The 17,631-nt window shown below is 41.6% G+C and overlaps 1 protein-coding gene across 1 annotated transcript; it reads right to left on the bottom strand.

Annotated features, from left to right (window-relative positions):
* Positions 1-398: 398 nt before the first annotated feature.
* On the bottom strand, positions 399-16,148 carry ints6l (integrator complex subunit 6 like). The gene is made up of 18 exons (XM_050042800.1): positions 15,864-16,148; positions 15,664-15,741; positions 12,333-12,482; positions 10,721-10,810; positions 10,390-10,573; positions 9,682-9,810; positions 8,892-9,055; positions 8,441-8,593; positions 8,036-8,168; positions 7,547-7,641; positions 7,334-7,444; positions 6,164-6,379; positions 5,919-6,045; positions 4,319-4,461; positions 3,954-4,185; positions 3,449-3,829; positions 3,234-3,327; positions 399-2,171 (listed from the first exon to the last, which is right to left on the bottom strand). The coding sequence occupies exons 1-18, from the start codon at positions 15,972-15,974 to the stop codon at positions 2,069-2,071; spliced, it is 2,694 nt and encodes an 897-aa protein (XP_049898757.1). The 5' UTR covers positions 15,975-16,148; the 3' UTR covers positions 399-2,068.
* Positions 16,149-17,631: the final 1,483 nt, after the last annotated feature.

The following is a 17,631-nucleotide window of genomic DNA, read 5'->3' as shown; positions in this document are numbered from 1 at the left end:
AGGGTCTCAAGATGATTTAAAAAAAAAACATTTCTACTACACAAAACGTTTATTACACTTAAATCTTTACCTTTTTCCCCCTCTCAGTTACTGAATGATCTATTCAGAAAATATTCAGATAAAAGGACAACAGCCATTCTTTAGTTGGACTGGTCACCACCAGTGAGGACGGGTCCCATGGAGACACTGCTTTGCTCAGAAAAGGTTGGAGACAGCTGGAGTTAAAGGGGAACACCACCCAAATTAAGAAATGCAATATGGTACAAGCTGCACCAGACATTTGCATCTCTGAAACAGACACTTTTCATAATGCAAAAATATAAAATTGTTTTGGCACTGCGGGATAATAAACATCACTGAAAGGTAGAAAGACACACACTGACACACAGCAGGAGATACCATTCTAACTGTGGTTTATTTTTTGTTTTGTATAAAAAAGGAGTAGGTTCATAAAACTTTCCGTTTTATATATGTATTTAACCTGTTTTACAAAATTGGCTTTAAACATTTTGTTCAAAATATTTCTTATACTCTGAAATAAACAAATTCACAAAAATAATCTATATTCCTTATGAACATTAAAAAGTAGTGTACATCATCATAGAAACAAGGGAAACAAAAGGAGGAGCGCTAACATGGGTTTATGGAAAAAAGCAGCAGAGGGCAGATAACCAGCTGTTAAAATCCACAACAGGTGACTGTCGACCGAGCCCAGACAGATGCAGAAAGTCCTCCCAATAAAGTTGTGATTCTGGGAATCAATGGAGCGTTTGTGGGGGGAGATTTATTGGACTGTGTGTGTTTGCAATGTGTGTGTGTGTGTGTGTGTGTGTGTGTTGCAGCATCAGAGGAGTAAACTCTAAATGGATCCCAGCAGCTGCATTCACTGAACTTATGTTGTATTGCTGTCGTGGCAGGTAGGAGGATAATAACGCTCGATTGACAAACCAGAGAACACAACTGTCTCGTTTATCATGGACATGATGAGTCCACATCCATCTCAAAACACTGATACGTCTATATACTGTCCTTTTCCTTCAGCTTTAAAAAGCACTGGTGTGTGATTTGTTTTCAAGAGCACATTAATTCAAACTGTCAAAATAGTAACAAAATGGACCCAATTTTAAAAGTCAATTAGGTTAAGACGTGTGCAGGCTAACCTTATTTGGACTGCTTTTGGCTGAAAAATGCCAATTAGGGTTGGACGATATGACAAAATATAGCATCAGGTATTTTAGTGACTATATTTGCAAAAAAATCCATCTGGGTTTTTTATTTTTCTCAATTAAACCTCCAGAAAAGTGATGATATGTCAGAATATACAGTGCGGTGCAGCTGCAACATTAAACTACATCTGTGCTCATAGATTTTGTCCATATCGCCCACACCTAATGCAAATGCATATCAGTATTAGCTGATATGGTGAGTAAAATATTAGAAAACAACAGAATCAGTTTGGTTATAAAACAAATAAAAACATCAGTGCATCCTTTCTGCAGAACATGAGGTGGGCCTGGGTGTTAGACATAAATCTACGTGGATGCACAACATATTATTACTCGTAGAAAAAACATGGTTCAGTCTTACAAACACTTTTCAGACCAGCTGAAGAAAGGTCTGTCAAAGAATAACAACAACAGGAATGTACCTGTCCATCCCTTGCTTTGCCACTGAGGCTCTGATGGCGTTTTGAGTGTGTCTGTCTGACGGAGTGCGTATGTGTGTCTGCTGAACAATGTGCGAACACAGACAAAAGCCATATGGATGTTTAAGGCATCTGTCACTATGAAGAGGATTATACTTTAAACCTCGTTCCTCATCCTCAGTGGATCTGTCCTTCAGTTAAACCCCTTACCCTCTGCCTCTAACAGGATGTGATGTAACAGCACAGGAACAACAATGGGAGCATCAGCTATCAGTGCATTTCTCCTTCACCCCCACCCCCCCCAACAGTTCGTCAATTTGTCTCTTTGAGGCTAACCAACAAGCACGTCTCTTTGATAGTGGTGAAACTGTTGACAAAACAGGAGCTTTATTCCCTTTTCTAGTAACAGATGTGGCTTCATCACTAACTGCCGTGATCATTGGAGAGCTGTGAGGTTGTCGCTTCCCTCGCCTCCAACTCAGCGAGGGACGCCTCCAGCTGCTGGATCAGTACCCGCTTCTTGAACCTGCCAGGAGAGGTAAAGGAAAGTTAGAAGGATGAGGGGACATAAAGGAAGCAAGCTTACAGAAAACAAGCAGAGGGGATTCATGTAGGTAAACCTGCTTTAATATAATGTCAGTGCAGTGACACAGGTCTTAAGACTGAACAGGCATGTTCTGTGTCAGAGACAGGGTTATTGTGAGGCTTTAATCCCTTCACTTAAAGGAATATGTCACCCACAATATGATCACTTGTGTATCAGTTACTCACCCTGTTACATTTAATTCATGAAGAAAATCTTGTTTATCTCGCATGCCTTCACGGTGAGCGAAGAATCCAGAGAAAATTCATGATGAATTCAAGTAAGAGGAGGCTGTGTTTAACGTCAGCAAAACTATATCAAACAAACACATTAACACGCATACGAGCAGCACGCCTTGGCAAGTGCAAAGTTTAAACACTACTCGTCCATGTGTGAGACTGTTAATGCTGAAGTGTTTTAAATAGAAAGGTTCTCGCATTTGTTTGGGAAGAACTGAACATACAACCGGATCAGTGAGACCTGGATTATACTGCAAGAGTTGTGTGAGAGTTTCTACACTAATGTTCTGATATAGTTTTGCTGTTGTTAACACAACACAGCCACATTTTACTCCGATTCATCAAGAACTTTTTCCCTTTTCGTCTGCCCGGTGAGCATGAGCTAACACAGCAGCAGCTTATATGATGATATTTGATGCGGAGCTCACACTCCTGTAGCAGCAACAACTACAGCCCATACAGTCTGTGTGGTGTGGTGAGGTTGAGTGTGGTGTATAAATAGAGTTGGCAGTTCGGTATAACAAGATGTCACCAAAATGTTTGAAAGTATGGCTACACTACACCACTTCATTCATGTTATGGGTATTGAATAAAGTACTTTTTTAGTATTGGTATCACTATATGGGTGCCGTTATTGGTGCTGGTATCATAATTTTTTAAATGTTACCCAGCCCTACTGTGGAGGCATGCGAGAAAAACATTTTGAGGGTGAAGTACTCCTTCAACACTGTATGTAAAAACATTAAAATGAGTCACTGTTTCTTACCTGACGGCCTCTCTGATGGCATGTTGGATGAAGTACCTTTGCACATTAACTGATCCCTTCACCTGCTGCAGTAGACCAAGTATTGCCTCATAGTCTGACAAAGAACACACACACAGCAGTGAAGAGACATTCAAATGTTTACAATATGACACCACCTTTATCTGATTAGAATAACAATGAGCGTAATGTGATATGCTGCACTGGCTCATACTCACTTCGCCCAGGCTTGCGGACCTCCTTGATGACCTGACTCCTCAACTCTGCTTGGCTGCCATCTAGTGGGGCTATGAATATGGTCTCAAGCACTGCAGGGTCAGACTCAGTGTCCTCTAGCTGGCTCTGTGGACTCAGTCGGTCACAGTTGTGTTTGTCCTCCAGCTGCTGCTCATCTAGATGATCTTCCACAAGTCTCTCCTCCGTCACGTCGATGTCCTCTCCCCGATCTGTTGCTCCCAGTCCGGCCTTCTCCTCTAGGCTCAGTGTAGACGGGTTCTCTGCTACAGTGTCCATCTCAGCTGTCCAGATCTCCCCTGACTCAGGCTCAAGAACCCCGTCTCCGTTACTCTCAGTGACCACCGCGTTGTTGCCATCCACTCCTGTGGGTGCAACAAATAACAATTTAAAACTACTAAACAGTGCCAATTGTGCAACGTTTTACAATCAATTCCTCATAGATACACACAATATATGTTTCATGTTCTATAGGCATCTTAATCTTACCTTTGTGCTGTGGGATGGGTTTGAGGAGGTTCTGCTGCCCCTGAACCCCTCCAAGACTCTTTCCCGCCACCACATGGTTGGTGCTCGCTGGTGGAGTCTGTGGCCGCCGCAGTAACGGGGACATGCTCCGCCTTCTCTTCATAGTAGTACTCGAATTGGAATCGCCAGAGTTTCCTCGTTTCTTATTTTGAGGCCCTGCTACAAACTCATCTGCCTCATCGATCATCATCCCCTGAGATGAACATACAGCAAAACAAATCATTAAAGAATGGAGGGACTAAATATTGAATGAAGACATCTCTTAAAAGCCACATTGTGAATAGATAAAGTGCATTGACCAGTATTATGTGTTAATGTATATTTACCTTCTTATCCTGCTTGAAAGGATTTCCAAACGTGTGCAGGCGTTTGGGTTGGTCAGGGTCAATTTCTCTCAAAGGAGACGGCATCATTTTGAGGTACTCCTGATAGTTTCCCATCTGGGCCACCGGGATGCTGTGCAGATAGTCTAACAACCACAGGAAAGATTATTAGTATTAAATAAATACTTTAATAATAACAAAGGAATTCCATAGATGTTTCATACTGGTTTTGGGGGGATATTTGGTGATTTAGGTTCATATCATTGAAGTTCCTGCACACTGGTCCTTGCCAATGTGTAGGATTAAGTATCTGTTAGTGTGGTTGCAGATGAGAATACCCCTTTGCTCACCACTCTCTTTCCAAGTGTGTAGAGAATCTATGATGGCCTTTGGGTAACGTAAAAACACAAAGGGCCTTATCTAGAGCCAGTGGGGTTTTTTTGTCCGTTCTGGGCTCCTGTAGAAACATGGTGGGCTCCATGGACGAGGACCCACTCCTCATTCTAAGCTAATAAAAACACAACAATTCTTAGTTTCAGGTGATTGTACGCGAACGAAAACACAGTTATGAGTATTGTATTCCATTTCTGCCAATATATCAACCTAAATCCTACACACTGGACCTTTCAATGGGCAGTGCAACCTTTGGAAAAAAACATTAAAGGCAGCTCCATTATTTTTATTTTTGTTTTTTTTTCTATCATTCTGTAGCTTCCCATCAGTGTTCCTTATGTCCTCAAATCCAAACGTTTAAATTTTGGTCAGCGTATGTATGTCTTGCATCAAAATGCCATTTTCCCAAGCCCTTCCAAAAACGTTTTCCCACGTGACCTGACATAAGTTTCTGCATCATGTTGTTGCTACATATAAAGCCATGTACTTCTGTGGATGCCACACGAGTTGGCTCCGGAAGCCACAGAATAACACAAACAAACCAACCAATCGAGGCAGCAGTAGACCAGCAACTCCTGTGTGCTGCAAGATAAGGTTAATGTTTCTGTCAATGGAGTTTGGTGGCTTTGAAGAGAGTATAGATAACTGATTTAGTTCCCCATTGGTAAGGGCTCTCTGATGGTAAGATAGAGCAGCAAACATATTCTAAATCTCGTGTACACTGATGCTGATTTTGATTGAGGATTTTTTTAGGTGAGTCTTTTTTGCAGGTGGCTGGACTCCTTTTGCTGCCGCCCCTGTCGACAGTCACCAGACTCCTTTGACAGAAACAGTAATATTACCTCGCTGAACAAGGGAGTTGCCGGTCTACTGCGGCCTCCATTGGTTAATTTGTGTTATTGTGTGACTCTCAGATCCACACTAAGGTGGCCTCCACAGCAGCACACTGCTTAGCATCTATGCCCAAATACTCCTGTCTGCCTCTCCAAACAGGAAATGTGCCAACCGCCATCTACTGTGGGTAATACACTGACTATGGTTCTATTAACGTGTTTATACAGTACAAATGCAGTATTATATTATGTTGAATCTCAGCGTGTCTTCACCTGGTTAAATAAAGATTTAACAATTTTTTAAAAAATGATTCAATTAAAACTAATTTCAACATTTCATTTTTTTTAGATTTCCCTCTAACAGTGGGATTTTATACCTTCATCTTGCCCTCGAATGTGTTTTTGTGACGTCCGCAGCAAATTGGAGCGCATCCGGGTGAGCTGATCCAGGAGGTTGCGTCTTGGGATGTCGTATGCGTTTCGATAAGCTTGAGGTTTCACATCCTGCAAACACATCAGCATCTCCAGTCAGAGAAAAACCCACCAAACGTTGCACTTGTCCTGTTTTTTTCCCTGTAACTTCTCGCCCACACAAAGTTTTTTATGCTTCTCAGAAATCTACCTTGTTGAGCAGGGCGATCTGGAAGCCAGCAAACTCTTTGAAGTTGACTTCCCCCAGGCGAAGGGGCCCCTCCCCGGTGATTCCCTGTAGCAACTGCTTGAAGTCCCGCCGGTGGGCCAGGGAGAGGGAGCTGGAGTGGTTCTTCACCTTTATGCCAGTTTCTTGGGGAGCCTTCTTCCCCACCGACACGATTAGACGATCTGATTCCATCTTTGCCTTTATACCAACAGAACAGGAAACAAGGAACACTTTATTTAACAACTTCATGGTCAGACGTTCAGTCGGAAATTAGATTTTGGTTTCCTCATGTTTGAGTAACAATATCTAAGATAAATTGCCTACTTTCATTTCATGAACATTCCTCACAGTACCAGTGCTGATTATCTATTGAGCAAACACAGAGCAGACATGATTTTTGTTTCAGTCTAAATTTAAGGTTCAACTTATAATTTGACCTGTTGAGTTTAAGATGAGAATACAATATAATACACAAATACAGTAGTTTAACAACTATATTCCAAATTACCAGTGTCAGGCGTACCTTTGACAGCATTAGAAATATTCAATAATTTTCATTTAGTTATCACCTTAATCAATTCGGAGTTTCCATCTCATGTTTTGATTGCTGGAAGAAGACACACATCTATTTTTTTGCTCTGAAACTAACTGGCACTCTGTCTCATGCTCAAAGACACTTTAAAGGTATAGTGTATTAACAAGATTAAGTGGCATCTAGCAGCCAAGGTTTTAGATTGCAACCAACTGAAACTTCTCCCGTGTGCTAAGCGTGTAGGGGAAATACGGCAGCCAACATAAATACATGAATGGCCTGATCTAGAGCCAGTGTTTGGTTTGTCTGCTCTGGGCTACTGTAGAAACATGGCAGTGCAACATGGTGAACTCCGTGGAAGAGGACCCGCACCGTATATAGACAAATTCAGATCATTATAAGGCAATAATTACACAACAGATCTTATTTTCAGATGATTCTAAACTAAGGAAACCTCACCTTCTTCTTATATTATATTCAATTTCTGCCAATATATCCTCCTTACACACTGGACCTTCAACTACCGATGCAGTGTCTCAGCACCAGGCCATCATGCCTACTACACCTATCACATCGCTTGGAAATGATGTTAAGGGAACCTGTGTGCAGTGAGTCTTTACCTGCTGGCTGAGCTTCTTCAGGTAAGAGATAACACTGTAACTGAGGCCACAGTCCATTGTGTCCGCAATAAGATTAGGTGCACCCATCATCCTCAATGCCTTTTTTAAGGGCTGCCAGAAGAAATTGTGGATGTTAGTTACATGCAGAACAAATACACAGCCATGTCTTAAACTTTTACGACAGGCAGCATAAGTGACACAGCGTTAGTTTACCAAGAGGTAGTATGGAGGCATTGTCTTCAGGTACATCTCGAAAGCCTGTCGCCACTTGAGGTTTGGTTTTAGTTTGTGCACTTTAAACAAATCATCTGTAAGGAGACAAAGAAAGGAGGAGAATAACATTTTAGCATTCTGGATCAGTGACCACTCAGCCATCAACCTTCACCTCCTGCTGCTGAGGGCCGACTGTTATACACACCAGTACTCAGGACTACATACTAATTATCCTTTTAAATACCCCACACAACCCAAAATATTTTTTTTGAATAGTGTTATTATATATTAACTGTTAAGAAGTTGCTCTGTCATGAGCATGTTATTTGTGATTATGATTATAGCTGAAGATGTTTGTGGGTAAAAAGATTGCAGATGATGAAGTGACCCAGAAAAGGACAGCTTTTTAAATTTAATATCAGCTGAGACCTACTGACCCAGAAGTTTTGAGGCCACTTCAAAGGAAATATTTGGTGCCATATGTCTTACCGAGGAGTGGGAGAAGGACAGGGTAGTTGTAAGGCATGACAAACAGGTTGACACAGGTGAGAGTGGTGCTGGCTTTAAGGTAGCCAAACGGCTGTCCCAGGTCACTTTGTTTCCCGCTGCTGTTAACAAACGCCTGAGGACAACAAGGAAAATTATAGAGTTAAATATCATTCTGGTTATTAAGTTAAAAAAAACATAACTGAAAACATCTGCAGATCTGTGCCTAGCAACCAAGCTTCTCAAGCGAGGCTCATTGCTAATTCTCAACTATGAAAAGGTGAAAAGATTTTTTGACTTCAGCTAGCAACCTCATTATTTCTGGTTTTCAGAAAAGTCCCAGAGGCAACACCAGACACGGTGGAAACAAGCCAACAGAGCTGATGGGTGTGTGAATATCGACCATACCTGCCAGCACATGTGTGGAGACTTCCTTTCCAAAACGAACTGGGTGAGTGGAGATGGCTCCAGTTCGTACTTGTCAAAGGGAAGCTTGTCAATCACCATGGGCTCACAGTCCACGCAAGAGAAACGCACCATGGGGTGTGCAGAGCGAGGTGGCTGGGTGCAGGACAGGGAGATAATTGAGGAAGCCGTTAGACAATTTTATCTGTGGTACAGACCCATGCGGTGTGTTTGCAAATGAAACTGATAATGGAGATCACAGGATGAGTTTGCAGAGTTGGACACTTGTTTATATTGGCTGTAAGTCAAAGTTAGACTCATGTTAGACCGAGAAAAAGAGGACTGCCAATAAAAGAGAGAAACATAAGAGAAAGTTTGTGTAAAACATAGCTCCACAACCTGCAGAATGACACACTAAAGGTGCTGCTGTGATATTTCAAGCCTCTCTGCTCACCAGGGTGGGAGAATTCTGGTCCGGCCAGAAGGACTCTGGTATGGGCCAATGCCCAACTGGGACCCCCGTCTTTGGGTTCGGTCGCACGTAGATGAGTTTGTGGCAACTGTGCCACGGCTGTGGGCCGAAGGATGACACAGGACGAACTGACTCCACTGAGTTGTCTGCAAAACAAACAAAGATAAGATGTAAGGGAGAACACATTTCTCGACCACTGTCAAAGCCTGAGTCATGGATATGACTAAGCTTTCATCATCTTCTGAAATAGTGTTACACTCTCTCAAGTGCCTGAAATTGTCTGTTTAAAACCTTTGATGTTTCTAAACACATACATATAACTTTGAATCTCTTTTTATCAGTAAAATAAAGTGTGAGTCAAATTATCTTTTCACAGCAACAATTTTTATATTCCTCTATGTTTGGCTGATCTAGTCAATGCACTCACTTCTCCTTTTAGTGCACTGTGGTGATCCAAGATAAGAAGATTCTCTTCTGATTTCACCTCTTTCACTGCCCACAGTATCTTTGCTCTAACTTGCTTTATGAAATGTGATGAGATTATGTGCTCAGAAACTCAATAAAATATACTTCTTTCAGAGGGCGTCGGCCATTTGATTCATGTTTTATGAACTGGACCGTACGGGGCTCTTGAGTAGTTAAACATTTTGTGCATACCAAAATGTAATGACTCCAGTGTTATTACTGATGTTCATACATGATCCATTACAAAAGTTTGAAGGCAGAAGGAAGGTTAAGTTGTAGCCTTGTGTCCACTCAGTGTGCCGCTCACCTTCCCCGATGAGAGGCGGATCTGGCCCCGTCTTCTCGAAATTAATGACGACACCGCTTTGAACCTTTTGGACCAGAGACTCCAGACACTGGTTCAACATCCTCTGTGTCCGCACACAGTACGATCGCCCTGAGAGAAAAACAGGAAGCACAGTTATTAGGGATGGAAGAAAATATTGATACAACATTAGACCTTTGAATGTGTCCACTCCACCAAGTTCAAGTTGACTGATTTATCTGGCATTGTGACATGAAACAATGTTTTCTTCATTAAAATAAAAAATGACCACTGAGTGCCACAGGGGGACTTGATTAGCAAATCAGTACTACAGGCAGGACTAACACTGTTATCGAGATGTTGTCAAGTGGTGCACCTGAACCAGTGAGGGGTTATAACATTTATGGCGAGTGTTACAGACAAGGTAGAAGCTGCTATCAAGGGTGTTCTACATTGGCGTGTCTTCTCAATATCGTCCAACATTGTATTTTGTTTTACTTCACTATGCTCCATTCTTTGTTGGAGTGACTTCGCATCACTGTGGACTTTATATGACGTTAGATTCAGGCAGTTACGTTGGTTTCCAGTGATTAGTTAGAAAAAAATCACATGGGAAATCATTCAGAGTGGACTCAATGTCAGAGTAAAGATGGAAACAGAGTGTGACAAGTTGACAATTCTGTCTGATATCAAGCAAGGAAAATGCCAAACCTCCAGTGACTTCACACATCTGGGTGATGGCAGACTCATCTGTGGGGACGCTACCAAGTTGCTCGGTGTCTGGTGTGGCTGCTCCTGGCAGCCTCAGCACCAGCGCGAATAGACGCTGGTCCCAGCGGAAGGGCTCCTTGGTCAGCTCGCTGCCTGCCAATGGAGAGTTCAAAGGCAGGTGGAGCTACACAACAAGACAAAGAAAGAAAAGGATAACGTGAAAACTGCCGCAGGCCACCATTTGCACAGTTTTACAAACATTAGCATTCGTGTTATACAATCCAAACAAATCAGTACATAGCAGCACTACTGCGTTTGTTTGTGCTCTCACCTCATCTGGCACCCCAGAGCTGTGTGTAAGCTTGTTCCCATCAGTGATAGTGATGATCACAGATGGCTCCAAGAAGAAGGGGTTACGGCCCTGAGATGGAAAGTGTAACATTCAGCAATTAAATCCAAGTTCAAGCAAACACTGACCCCATTTATTCTCTGCTACACTGTTCACAGCTCTATGTATCAAAAAGATTCCCATCTCTATAAACATCAAATGGAGCTGGTTTCCCATGCTTACGGTAATGGCAAAATGCAGGAACACTATTAAAACAGAGGTCCACTTAAACACAGTATTTAATAAGGTATTAGCTTCAGACCTCTGTTATTAACCTCCTGAATACTAATATGAACTGTGTGTTGCAGCTTGTAATCTTTGCCTTGTGTCAGAATGCATCTGTAAGCTGCACAGTGTCCTTGTGTTACTCATTAAGGACAGAGGCCTCCACCACTGTGCTGTAGGGGTCAGCCTTGTCTAATTCAAACACACACACAGAATGCCTAAGTAGATTCACACACACATGCCAATGCACAGAACTTGTGTCACTACTTGAGCGTGGTAATCTCTCTCTGTGCCGTCCAGCTGAGGTTTGCAGAAACAATGTGTGTGAGGAACTGATGCTAACTGAGGAAGACTGAGTGGATTAAGCTGCAATTGAAAGTCAATATTCAACTCTTTGTTCCTGGGTAAAGTAGGGAAGAAGTGCCAGCTGAAAGCTTTGCGACAATCATTATCAAACCTTCATTTATCCAGGGAAAACACACACATATATTGTAGGGGCTGGCTCTATCAGAAACGCTTGTTACACTCGGTTACTAGCTTGCATGTCAGAATTAATTTTATCTTGTGAAATCAGTTTTAAGATGTTTCGCTCACGGACAGTTATCTTCCTCCACTTATATTATTTTCAGCTTTTCTTTCTTGGACTAAAATCAGCATCTCTCTGTTTCTACATCCCATTATCTGTTCTCTAATTTTTACTGCTATGTTATGCTGATTATTTGAAATGTTAGTCTGAATTTTCAACATATCTTCACCCACGTTTTCCTCAGATAAAAAGGCTGTCACAGGGTCTAAGTCTGCAGTTCACCTGACTCTCATTGGCTTGTTTATGCTTATAAGCCCCAGTCTGAAAAATCACACAAGGCAAAAGAAATGCCAATACATATCACAATAAAAACTCTTGATGATTACTGCGCTGTAATTACCGATATTATAATATAGATTACCAATCCACAACTAAATATGGCATGCCACTTTCTCATAATAATTTCAATTAGGGCTGCAACTAACATTTTTTCATTATTGATAAATCTGCCAAGTATTTTCTTAATTGTCCACCTGCCCAGGGACAACAGATGCAACTGTGCAGCTATCTAACTCTAGGGCAATTACTTTTAATTGTGTGCTGTCCCTGCAAAAATAAACATTAAATTAATTAGTCTATTAATTCTTGGTCTATAAAATGCCAGGGAACTGTGAAAAATGCGAAACATTTGGTATCTTTGCTCGAAAAAGCAACAAAAAAACAAACGCAGTTTTGCTCTAGTTAAAATGAAACAGATGAAACTGCTGCCAATAAATGCATGATAGGACGTTGGTGCCAAAATACCTGTCCGTAGTTGTCGATGCCCGAGACGAGGCGGTTGAGGTTAAGCAGGTCGAAGGCCGTGCGGAGAGCGTTGCCTAATGTAGTCAGCCCAGATGCCTGCAGGTTCTTCAGCTCGCACATGAAGGTGGCATGGTTCTCCTTCCAGCCTGCCTGAAATACACACACGTTGACAGCGTGTTGAATGAACTGCACGGCAAACAGCTGTACAACTGAGCAGCAGAGGAGGCCTGAGGTCATAGTGCATGGTGAACAGCCACAAACCAAAATAGATCCACACCCACAGATACCCATACTATGTAATTACAAAGAAAAACAGAACGAGTTTTGTTCACTGGCAACCACAAACTGATTCATGTCGAGCATGTGACTGCCACCTTTGGTAAAAGGAGTTGATATCTTAGCAACACATTGATTCTGTGCAACATGACATAACAGCAACCATAAAATGAGATCAGCTTGTGTCAAGCTCTGGGAACGGAAGATAATATTGTTGAAATTCAGGCCCACATTTGAGCTGGGAAATGCTGTTTAAGAAAGAGTCTAATTTCATACATGACAAGCATCCAGAAATACACTTCCTACTGCCGCCTGTCCTCTGTGACAGAGATACACTCCCACAGGAGAGGGTGTGGGTGTGTAGCTGCTCTTGGACTTTTCTCCAGCAGGGTCAAGTACCTTACTGCTGCAGCTTCATGCTTAATCTAAGGATGACCTGCAAGCTTACCACTTCCTTTATCGGGAGAGGGAGGGGGGAAGAGGCTGAAGACGCACAGAGAGAGAGATGAAAAAACTTGAAGCGCCAATGTCTGCTCTCTGAATCAGGCCAGTGGATCTAGATTTTTGGATTATCATGGGATATCATTCCAAAGCCATGATTTGGGTGGAATTTCTAGGAAAGCTCAGAGGGTTACATGACGTTAGATAAATATTGTAGAGTCATACGAGCAACATCACTGAGCAGCTGAGGCAGAACTGAAGGGGGAAACACATTCACAGGGCTGGTAATAGACCCAGACATAAACCCTTGCGTAGGCCCATAGAAATGTAAGGCTTAGCTTGCACTCAATAATTCAGACTACAGAATATTTCTATTTTCCTCTCACCCAACCTCCTCTCTCTCCCTCTACATCAACAATTTATTGCCTCTGTAACTGTGCAATCAGAGTAGCCCCATTCAGTATAACCTTGTCCTTTCATCATAATCCTCGGTGCACAAAGCAGGCAGAGACAACAAAGGAGAAGGCAATGAAGACAAAGAGAGGAAGAGCAGGAGGGAGAGGAGTTGAGAACACACTTTACAACGGGGGAATAGCACTTCTTGGATTATTTGGCTAAACACAAGACTTATTTCAGTGGGACGAGAGAAGCAATGATCTGGACTGGGCAAATACTGCAAGGTCAATAGCTGAAAGAAGTAGGCACCAATGACAACATCCACTCAAAGCATTTCATCATGACCCAGCTTTAAAAAGTATGCAATAATGTTTTAAGTACTGGGGCACTGAGCTCAAATTGGTTCTTTTGGAGGTCAATAAAAGAGCCACACATAAACCCACAGTTACTTTGCGTCTTGCACTGCTTTAAATATTTACACTAAGCAAGGCTGCACATTAGTTAATTAAAAAAAAACAACCTCAAAAGCTGTGTTGAAAGTACACCAAATATTTTGCAACAGAAGTACTACTATTAATGTTGTGTTTAAAAATGTTACTTGAGAAAAGGGAAGTGGCTACTCTTAAAAATAGCACTGCTCATCTGTCAAAAGTTTGGATATATACTAAAATCATTATGTAAAAAAAATAATAATGAATTTCATTTTTTATCCAGCGTGGGTTAAGAAAAATATAGTCAAAATAAAAATGTAACAAGCCCTAGAAGACTAGTCAAAAGTAAGACTGAATAAATAAATGATAGTGAGCTAAATATTTAATTGATTATACGAGACAAAATGTTTTTTTATATCTCTGATCAGCTTATGAAAAAAAAGAATTCATTTTACGCCCTGAAGCTTCATTTTTCCACTCATTTCTCCTATATTCTCACCACTGGCACATGTTTAATTATTCAAACATTTCCCATTCTCTTTCTTGCTAGCATCATAATTACAAGTGCATCCATAATGCCCGCGCATATAAATGAAGAGTGTAAAATATCATACTATATGATTATATAGTTTGTATCTAATTATCATGAGACAGAGTGTAATATTGTGGCCTCTGGTCTTGTGCTATTTAAAAAGCTGTTGGAATGCTAAATACACTGAAATTTTCAGGAGTATTATCAAAAAACAGGAATTGTTGAATTAGCTGGTCATTACAGGTATCTTATCACTTGCACTGTACTCCATCTGTCTTTTAAACCTCATACCAGCTACTGCTATTAAAGATGAAGTAATCAGTTACCTTCCAGCTCTGGCATTTTGTAATTTGGTCATGAGGCATGCAAACACAGAATAAGACTTTACAAGGAAAGAAAACTATTCTACGTGTTGTGAAGCATTAATGATATGGGATAGAGTGAGTACTGCAATGCATATTGTGCAGGGAGTAGTAACAGTGTTGTTTATGGACAGAGTTAGACAAGCCAGGAGATCCCTAATACAGACCAGCCACTAAAGCGGATCAGGGACCTCAGGGGTTCATGTGGGTACCTAGGATTGTATTTTATTGGGCATAAAAAGCTCAGAGAGGGAGATGTGTCCCAGGTCATAAAACAAATCAATTGATTACTGGGAGGATAGCTTTGCTGACATGAAACCCCTGAAATTATTGCAGTGATTCACAGGTTGTGTGTTTGGTGTTTTCTTGCCTGTGTGTGCATATATGAAAACTAGAGAGTGTTTGTATGCGGGGCCATTATGCTCATAGTATCGCTATGTCAAATAATTATCATATGAATAATGATTATTTTCTTCCAGCGAACTCACATAAAAAAAATCTCATGATGAAGAGGGCTTATCAACTTTCAGCCTAGACTGGCCAATGGTAATGCGTGGATGGTGCAGGGGGAGGAGTATATGATGATTGGCGGGCTCTTTGACCAATCAGGACACTGTACTTTTAAAAAAAGAGCGACGTCGTAGGCGATAATAAATCTCTCCGCCTCCATCTCAACGCCCGAGACTTTTCTCAACACAAAAGCAAAATGTCCGCTGGATGGTCGGAGGCAGTGCAGCTCCGGGTCTGCGGTTATTTGGAGCAAAAAAAGGCCGTTTTTTCGCCACCGGGAAGCCGCCCAACACTGACTACAAACCAGAAGGACAATAAAGTCTGACTGACAGAAAAATACGTTGGACTTGTCAAATGTAAACAGTGTATCAGTTGCTAATTACCTTCACTCCGTATGGTGGATCATCGAATGTAACTAGCATGTACCTGTCGCCTCTACTAGCCGGGTCTCGGGCACGCAGCTGTCAAAAAAAGAAAACCAAAAACAACATATATTAATTTCGACCGACCTTGCCCAAGGAACCCTAAGCTCAACAAAGGTGCATACTTGCTGGAAAAAAGTCGGGGTAAAATCATTCGTTACCTTCATAAAGACCTCAACCGCGCCTTTAGCAACGTCCAGATACGTCGTACCCAAATAAGTGCGCTGATTCATAGAGGCGGACGTGTCTAACAGGAAAAGTAAAATAGGCATTTTAAATGTAAAGCCGCGGCTGTATGCTTTTCTAAAATTACTGTTATACACATGTGACCTATCGTGCGGCCAAACAGTTCACACATGTGTGTATATATATTTGTTATAATAAGCCCCCCCTCCAGAAGAGGGCCGTTGCCTCTGCTCTCTCTCTATCTGCCTTTCTAGAGCTCTGTCTCGGCTCGCGCTGTTCAACTTCTGCTCCTAACCGAATGGAACGCCCCGCTCCCTCCACTGCGACGCCATTGGCCGAGCCCGATTCCACTGACCACGCCCCCAATAATATATAAATATATAACGAGGTCGCGATGGCGTGTGTGTATACAGTACATCCGCCTGCCGTTTCTGTTGTATGTATGCTAAAGGGGTGGGTATTCAAAAGTGTTGTCCATGGCGCTGTGATCCTCACCACAGAGCAGCATATGTGTCCGGACTGCATCAGACAACTGATAATACGCTAGCTGTATAGATCATATTAATAGACATGAATTGTCTTGCCAATTCCCTCGCATCCCGCCCCCCTCACACACACACACACACACACACACACACACACACACACACACACAGCCTCTCTCTTTCTCAGATCCAATCTCTCTCTCTCTTTCTCCCTCCTGTCACTCTCATGCTGCGTTCAAGGCACCTCATAAGGTTCGTCCTTCCGCCTCTCCAACACAACATAACAAGACCACGTGCAGTTCCATGGCCTAACCAAGACAACAAAATATTTTGGGACTGTTCTTTCTGTTCTGTACTTGTCAGAGGAAAGGGGGTGGGAAGTTGAGGGTGACTTCCTGTTTTTTTTTTTTGTTTGTTTTTTTTATCTTCCCTAAAGCTGCAAATATTTTTCCTTGAGTCTCCCTGAGTAACTGGCGGAAAATGTCTGACCCTCCCTCCACCATAAATTAGTTATTAGGTTTTTAAGTATCGTTTGATGTTTGAAAGTTAAAATGTTATCGATGATGAAATCCTGGAATTAAACTCATCAGGCATGCTGATTAGTTGCAAATGGGTTATTTTGGGCCAAATATTAAATGAGATGTAGAATAAAGGAATTTTGATTATCACTATTTTAAGCTGATTTTTTTGTTTGTTTGACAGAAGCATTCATGACACGTGATGTGTCCAGGGACCATCCCTTAAAAAAAAAATCTGTGGTAATATAAATACCAAATGCAACCATTTACCTTTGTAAGCCCCTCCCCTAAGCCAAAATATAAAAAGATAAGTCCCTCCCCAATGCTAAAAAAAATAAATAAAAAATTGACATGCCTCCCTTTTTTTTGCACCACCCCTCCCCCCTCACAACTAACGAACAGTCTCTTATTTGGACTGTTTAGTGCCATACTTACGATATATATTAATAGGGTACTGTAACAGCAAAATTGAGGAATAATTCACATTAAGGTTTAAAACTGTGCAGAGACAGAACGAACGCAAATGGAAATATTCAAACAGACCCCAAAAACATGTTATGATGGAAATATAACAGCGAAAAGGTCAGCTTTCACAATCAAGCCTCTTACACCATAAAATGATAGCAATAAATCCGACAGCACTTGAGGGCAGCATCACTTACAATAAGGGCATTCTTGATCCGTCTTTTTAACACTTAATCAAACGCCCTATCATTAAATTACAAATGGCCACAAGCTTG

This window comes from Epinephelus moara, chromosome 4, assembly GCF_006386435.1.
Source record: "Epinephelus moara isolate mb chromosome 4, YSFRI_EMoa_1.0, whole genome shotgun sequence".
NCBI classification, from domain to species: domain Eukaryota; kingdom Metazoa; phylum Chordata; class Actinopteri; order Perciformes; family Serranidae; genus Epinephelus; species Epinephelus moara.
This window is presented reverse-complemented; position numbering and strand designations above follow the sequence as displayed.

Bases quoted from the DNA above. Each gene is read 5' to 3' on its own strand.
- ints6l (XM_050042800.1), bottom strand. From the start codon at position 15,974: ATGCCTATTTTACTTTTCCTGTTAGACACGTCCGCCTCTATGAATCAG. The intron at 10,574-10,720 runs GTGAGAGCACAA...CTTGTTGTGTAG, and splicing joins GCTCTGGGGTGCCAGATGAG to CTCCACCTGCCTTTGAACTC. The intron at 3,328-3,448 runs GTGAGTATGAGC...GTTCTTTGTCAG, and splicing joins GGTCCGCAAGCCTGGGCGAA to ACTATGAGGCAATACTTGGT.